The following is a 7314-nucleotide window of genomic DNA, read 5'->3' as shown; positions in this document are numbered from 1 at the left end:
CCATCACAGCGGCAGAAAGGGTCTCCAGTATGAAGAGCTGGACAGCACCAGGTGCCAACATGGTTCATGCCTACGGGCTAAAGAAGCTGACTGCACTCTATGAGCATCTGGCAGATCAAATGAACCAGCTGGAATGGCAAGAACTATACAAGATCATCAGTACCCTAAGATCCTTCCTCAGGAACTCAATGGGGATGTGGTGGACAACACTAGAGGCCAACTCCAAGCCCATAGCACAAGTCACCATCAAGTGCGGGATCTATCAAGGAGATGCTCTGTCCCCACTGCTGTTCTGCATAGGCCTGAACCCCCTCAGTGAGATCATTGACAAGACTGGCTATGGATAATGACTACGGAATGGAGCAGTAGTCAGCCACCTCCTGTACATGGATGACATCAAGCTGTATGCCAAGATTGAACAAGACATCGATTCACTAGTCCAAACCACCAGGATATACAGCAATGATATCGGAATGTCATTCGGACTGGAGAAATGTAGTCAGATGATAACAAAGAGAGGGAAGGTAGTTAGAACTGAGGGGATCAAACTACCAGAAGGCAACATTGCAGACATAGAGACAGCTGCAAGTACCTGGGGATCACACAGGCAAATGGGAACCATGAAGAGGTCATGAGAAAAGCTGCAACCACCAAGTACCTGCAGAGGGTAAGGCAAGTCCTGAGGAGTCAGCTGAACGGTAAGAACAAGATCCAGGCTATCAACACCTACACCCTGCCCATGATCAGGTACCCTGCTGGGATAATAAGCTGGCCAAAGGAGGAGATGGAAGCCACTGACATCAAGACAAGGAAGCTCCTGACCATGCATGGAGGGTTTCACCCCAAGTTCAGCACCCCGAGGCTGCATGCTAAGTGGAAGGAAGGAGGCCGGGGACTAGTGAGTGTCAGCACCACAGTCAAAGATGAAACAACAAAAATCCACGAATACATGAGTAAGATTGCCCCAACCGACCGCATGCTCAGTGAATACCTCAGGCAGCAGAAACCCAAGAATAAGGAGGAAGAGGAAGCACCATCATGGAAGGACAGGCAACTGCATGGTATGTACCACCGGCATATAGTGGAGGTGGCTGATATGCAGAAATTCTACCAGTGGCTGGACCGAAGGACAGCACAGAGGCATTAATCATGGCAGCACAAGAACACGCTCTGAGCACAAGATCCATAGAGGCTGGGGTCTATCACACCAGGCAAGACCCCAGGTGCAGGCTGTGTAAAGATGCCCCTGAGACAATCCAGCACATAACAGCAGGGTGCAAGATGCTAGCAGGCAGGGCATACATAGAATGCCATAACCAAGTGGCCGGCACAGTGTACAGGAACATCTGTGCCGAATACGGCCTGGGAGTCCCGAGGTCAAAATGGGAGACGCCCCCAAGGGTGGTGGAGAATGACCGAGCTAAGATCCTGTGGGTCTTCCAGATACAAATGGACAAAATGGTGGTGGCTAACCAAACAGACATAGTGGTAGTAGACAAACACAAGAAGTCTGCCGTACTGATAGATGTAGCAGCTCCCAATGACAGCAACATCAGAAAGAAGGAACAGGAGAAGCTTGAGAACTACCAAGGACTCGGAGAAAAGCTCGAGAAAATGTGGAGGGTGAAGGTAACAGTGGTCCCAGTGGTAATCGGAGAACGAGGTGCGGTGACTCCCAAACTGGGCGAGTGGCTCCAGGAGATCCCAGAAATAACATCGGAGATCTCTGTCCAGAAAAGTGCGGTCCTGGGAACAGCTAAGATACTGCGCATGACCCTCAAGCTCCCAGGCCTCTGATAGAGGACCCGAGCTTGAAGGATAGACCGCTCGCGGGGGCGAGCGAAGAATATAGATAGATAGAGAGAGAGAGAGAGAGAGAGAGAGAGATCGACATATATAGAGATTTTTTTTCTCTGTTTGTTTTTAGAGGGGAGTTCTCTACCCAATGCAGGACAACCCCCCTGATCCAATACCATTCCATTTTAATGATTAATATTTCATCATCAATTGTATGAAGTGATTTTTTGAGGACTTAGGAATTTAGGAATACTTAAGAATTTTTAGGAATACTTAAGCTGCATACTCAAGCAGCACTGTTTTTTATCTGCATTTGTAATCTCCTCAATTTGTTTCATTAATGCCAGTGATGTTGAACTGTGCGATCTGAATCCATATAGCCTGTTGGAGAGTAATGTTTATCTACAAATTCAACAAAGTTTTATAACAGTTTTTCTAGGATTCTGTAGAATTGTGGTAGTAAAGAAACATAACTTTAATTTGTGAAGTAGTGTCTATCCCCAGTTTTATATAGTGGCACAACTTAAATTATTTTTATTGTGTTTGGAACGGATTTGAAATTATAAGTTACAGATGTATGTTGTGCATGTGGCTCTGAACATTGAATTGAGATTTCCATTATCCAGGCTTTCTTTACAGAGGATAATTAGTGAACATGTCTGTCAGCAGGCCCCATCTTTAGATGTTGTGATTTAAAGGAAGCAGGAAGCAGAAGAAAGGACAGACAGGCACAATCAGTGGCCTTAAACAAATCAGCAACATAGGTCTTTCAGAAAAGTTGACGTGATGCTTCCACTTTGGCCTGCTGCCCTGCTTCATGCGGCCAATTACTAAGCCAAACTGGTGTCCAAAGCTGGTGTCCAAATCAGGGCAATGACCAACAAAAAATAAAAAGACAGAACCACAGAGCAAAATTAAAAGAAAGGAGGGAGATTTTATTACCAAGTTCACTCTGCTCAGATGTAGCTCATGCAGCCAATTATTTCAGTTAGCTTCTGCAGAACAAGGACAGCACAAACCACAATCCAATACCAAAATAGAGAGACCTAGTGCCTAGGGGTCTTCAAACTACACATTATAATGATATATTATGACATATTATTATAGTTTCATATAGTATTATCCCAATCCGTGTTAAAATAAGACACAAACAAAGAACACATAAGTCTAATAAGTTTTCAGCTGGTAAAAGGCTAGCCACCCCCTCTTTAATTTGGAGCAGATATGCTTTTTACTATGTACTGTCAGCTAACATTATCTGGTGCAGCTGTAATAAAGTAAATCTAACTTGTGACTCAATAAAAAGACAACCTTTAAACTTGTGATGAATTAAGAACAATAACACTTTACCAACATTTGAATCTCTATGACTGTAATTGCATATATAAAACAGAACATCCTGGAACTTGTTTAATCATAAACTAAAACATTCTTACTAATCAAAATGTACCCATGACATGCACAGATGATTCACAACATTAAAACCAAGTTAGTTTGTTTTGTTTTAAGTTTTAGTTTAATAATGGGAGAATAGGTATTGCAATAAGAACACTTTTTGCAGTCCGCCAGTTATAGTTAGTATCCCACTTTAATTAAAAAGTATCTACAAAAGTATCTCCAGATTACTTAATTGAACTGGCTGTTGCAATTCAAAATACGCAGCTCAGTGCGTGCCTTTGGTGAGTTTTGAGGCCTCATTGCAGTTAGCTTGTTCTTTTAATGACCACGTGGTGATGTTTCCTTCTAAGCAACGCATCTTCAGTTGTATACCTCGGCTTCTTTGGTTGCTACGGCTGTATACCCCAAGACAACCTCCGCCAAAGCAGAGCCACCACAGGCTGATCAGACTTGGGTTGTCATTTGACTTCCCTCATGGCCTCCTTTCTTCTCAGCCAAACCCAGTGACTACTCTTTCCACCACTACGACGACGTTGACTACTCTTTTTTTTTGGACATGTCCCATTATGTCCCAGTGTATGATGGAAGCCTTTGAATCTGCTACAGCTCCACCTGGCTTCCATTTCTTCCCATTTGCTGGGACTGGAGCACTAGCTGGATCCTGGGACTTGGTAAGTGTCATCTCCAGCCAAGCTTATCATCTGTAGTCTTCCACAAGGCTCGAGATACACAAGGGAAGAGTGCTTTTCAAATAAAACCCTACTTTGCTTATAAACCTTGGCAGCGCAAGCTACATTTGTGCTTGCCAGTCTCTCCAGAAGACAGACATGGGATAAACTGACCTCATAGATTGTAATTGGCCGCATGAAGCAGGGCGGCAAGCCTAAGTGGAAGCATTGGAAGGATTGGGATAATACTATATGAAACTATAATAATATGTCATAATATATCATTATAATGTGTAGTTTGAAGACCCCTAGGCACTAGGTCTCTCTATTTTGGTATTGGATTGTGGTTTGTGCTGTCCTTGTTCTGCAGAAGCTAACTGAAATAATTGGCTGCATGAGCTACATCTGAGCAGAGTGAACTTGGTAATAAAATCTCCCTCCTTTCTTTTAATTTTGCTCTGTGGTTCTGTCTTTTTATTTTTTGTTGGTCATTGCCCTGATTTGGACACCAGCTTTGGACACCAGTTTGGCTTAGTAATTGGCCGCATGAAGCAGGGCAGCAGGCCAAAGTGGAAGCATCACGTCAACTTTTCTGAAAGACCTATGTTGCTGATTTGTTTAAAGCCGCTGGTTGTGCCCTGTCTGTCCTTTCTTCTGCTTCCTGTTTTTAATGGTAACATGCATCACATACTTCTTAACATCTTAATCTTAATGACTTCTTAAAGTGTTGTAAACCTTGGATTTAGGGCAGCCACGCTTATTTTTTGATTATCTAAAATTATTTTATTGCATTCTAACAGCTGTTTTGATTTGATGGAGCTGTAATAAAGTAAAGTTATTTAGTGACTCAATGAAGAAGGCAACCTTGAAATTCAAACAGGTGACACAAATTCATAACCATAGTGAACCACTAAAACTTTCATTTTAGTCTCAAAGACCATAAAATACACATACATGTTTTGATTGATTTCTAATAGTTTTCTTGTAAATAAATTAGAATTGAATTGAATTGAACTACACATGTACAATGAGATTCAGAGCAACTCCTACCCAGTGCAGACATGCAGAAAAAACATATGCAAGGTGCACAGTTCTGCGGCAGAACTGTGGATCAAAACCAGCCCTGGTTTTGACCAGCTGTCCTTGACCAGCTGCCCTGGGGCGCCTCTGTCAGTGCGCCTGAGGGCAGCTGTGGCTACAATGTAGCTTGCCATCACCAGTGTGTGAATGTGTGTGTGAATGGGTGGATGACTGAATGTAGTATAAAGCGCTTTGGGGTCCATAGGGACTAAGTAAAGCGCTATACAAATACAGGCCATTTACCATTTGATGATGTTTGTTGCTCTACCGAGGCAGCTGGAGGTATAAATGCCCATAAGGGAGTGGAGAGGGCAGCCAAAGATCTTTTGGAGTAATCACAATTCAGGGTTTGTGACACTCCGTGAACGCTCTCTGAAACTGCATCTGATTGTTTAAACAATATTAAAAATTGTCCTTTGTTTTTACAGACAGAATTTCAGTTGTTGTCTTTGGCAATGGGGAGATGTTGAAGAAAGCTCTAATAACCAACATTGTGGGCAAAGACTTTTCTAAGCTATCCAAAGGAAAGTATAAAAAAACCTCAAAGATATATAAAAATGAGTCATATGAGTTCATGTGTGTAAAAGACTTGCAGAAAAAACAGGGATCACTCTTTTCTAAGAACCCACACCCTGACATGTGTTTAGTGGTGGTAGAGGATGGGTTTTCAGGAGAAGATGTGCAACAACAGATAGAAGATCTGAGCAGGAAAACCAAAAAACCTAGAGATGAGTTCACAGTCGTGCTCCCTTTGAGATACAAACCAGGATGTTACTCTTTCAAATCCTGTACCATTCAGCAGCTTTTCATTGAACTGGACCAACTGGCTGCAGAGAGATGTCTGACTCTCTCAACTGTGAGGTAATGCCAGAAGTAGAAATGTAGAAACTGATGATATTTTTTGTTTTCATCATGAAAAATATTTTATACACATTTTTAAGAGCTGCACTGATTTACAGTTACCTGGTAAAGTAAAAGTTAAACTTTTATGTTACAGGTCTGCTATTGACCGTGAGTCCCAAAATCCGACGGAGACTAAGGGTAAGCCAGTGTTTAATTATTTTGTTTTTAAAGCTTTTACAAAACCTTACAAAAGCTTTTATTTTGACTTTTTATTCAGGTGGCAGATCTAGTGAGGAGCCCTTCACTGACTCAAAGAAGATTTTAAAAAGTGAGAATTTGCTTTAAAGATGTGTCTGGAATTAAACCATTGTATTCAAATTAGAAATGTGCAGTTGTGTTTTGATACATCCTTTAAGAGAAATAAAGACATTTTTTTAAAGTTATATTTTGTTTTTCATTAAAACAGGAAAGCTCACCAGCACCAAACTGAACCTTGTTCTTGTGGGAATGTCCGGGACTGGGAAAAGTGCCAGTGCAAACACCATCCTTGGAAAGAAAGTCTTCATGTCTAAAGCCAGTTCAAAGCCAATCACTGCAGAGTGTCAGGTGGCAGAAACAGAGATAAATGGCAAACATGTTCGTGTGATTGATACTCCCGACATATTTGATGATGACCTCAAATCAACAGATAAGGAGAAACATGTAAAACAGTGTAAAAAGTCCTGTGAGTTAGGACTTTGTGTGTTTGTACTTGTGATGCATGTGAGCAGATTTACAGATGGTGAGAGAGACATACTGAAAAGGTTAGAAAAATCATTTGGGAACAAAGTTAGTGAACAAACAGTCATCCTGTTCACCCGAGGAGATGACTTGCAGCAAGCAGGAATGAAGCTGGAGGATTTTTTGGGTTCCTGCCAACCTAAGCTGAAGGAAATAATTAAAAAATGTGGCGACAGGTGTGTTGTTTTTGAGAACTGCCGATCAGATTCAGATCAAGTGGAAAATCTAATGGACACAGTGACCAGTATGATCCAAAGACAGCAAAAACAATAACTTCATGAATCAAATGCAAGTGACAAAAGTCTTGCAATTCATTTCTAATGAAGTAGAGCAGGAAATGATGTCCTGAACTATTCAGCTAAGAATTAATCAGATATAATATTGGTGAATTAAGTATTTGTTGAAATTGGTCTCTTATTCTGTCTCTTGTGTTTTTTTTCAATATAGATCATTAACGTTAGAGTTATCAATAAAAAGAAATATGTTTAATTTCATTGCTTGTTTGTTAACACAAAGTGTGGACACAGTTTTTTACCACAGACCCAGCTACTGAAATTATTAACTGTTGAGATATCATACACGATTTGATGATTCATAATTTATATTAAACTGGGGCTTTCAAACACTTGTCCTAAAAAGTTTTTTGAAATATTTCTTTTAACTTTATTTGAACCTTCCACTCGTTCCTTAAACTGTGCTGTACAATCAATGCCTGATTATTCTTGTGATTTTTTTCCTTCAAATGGTT

General features: G+C 41.0%; 1 protein-coding gene across 1 annotated transcript; it reads left to right on the top strand.

Annotated features, from left to right (window-relative positions):
• Positions 1-1458: 1458 nt before the first annotated feature.
• Positions 1459-6839, top strand: LOC120743215 (GTPase IMAP family member 7-like). Its single transcript, XM_040046793.1, has 6 exons — positions 1459-1629; positions 3771-3866; positions 5743-5804; positions 5941-5984; positions 6064-6114; positions 6253-6839. The coding sequence occupies exons 1-6, from the start codon at positions 1459-1461 to the stop codon at positions 6837-6839; spliced, it is 1011 nt and encodes a 336-aa protein (XP_039902727.1).
• Positions 6840-7314: the final 475 nt, after the last annotated feature.

This window comes from Simochromis diagramma, unplaced genomic scaffold (assembly GCF_900408965.1).
Source record: "Simochromis diagramma unplaced genomic scaffold, fSimDia1.1 OVJJ01000707.1, whole genome shotgun sequence".
Classification (NCBI taxonomy): Eukaryota; Metazoa; Chordata; class Actinopteri; order Cichliformes; family Cichlidae; genus Simochromis; species Simochromis diagramma.
This window is presented reverse-complemented; position numbering and strand designations above follow the sequence as displayed.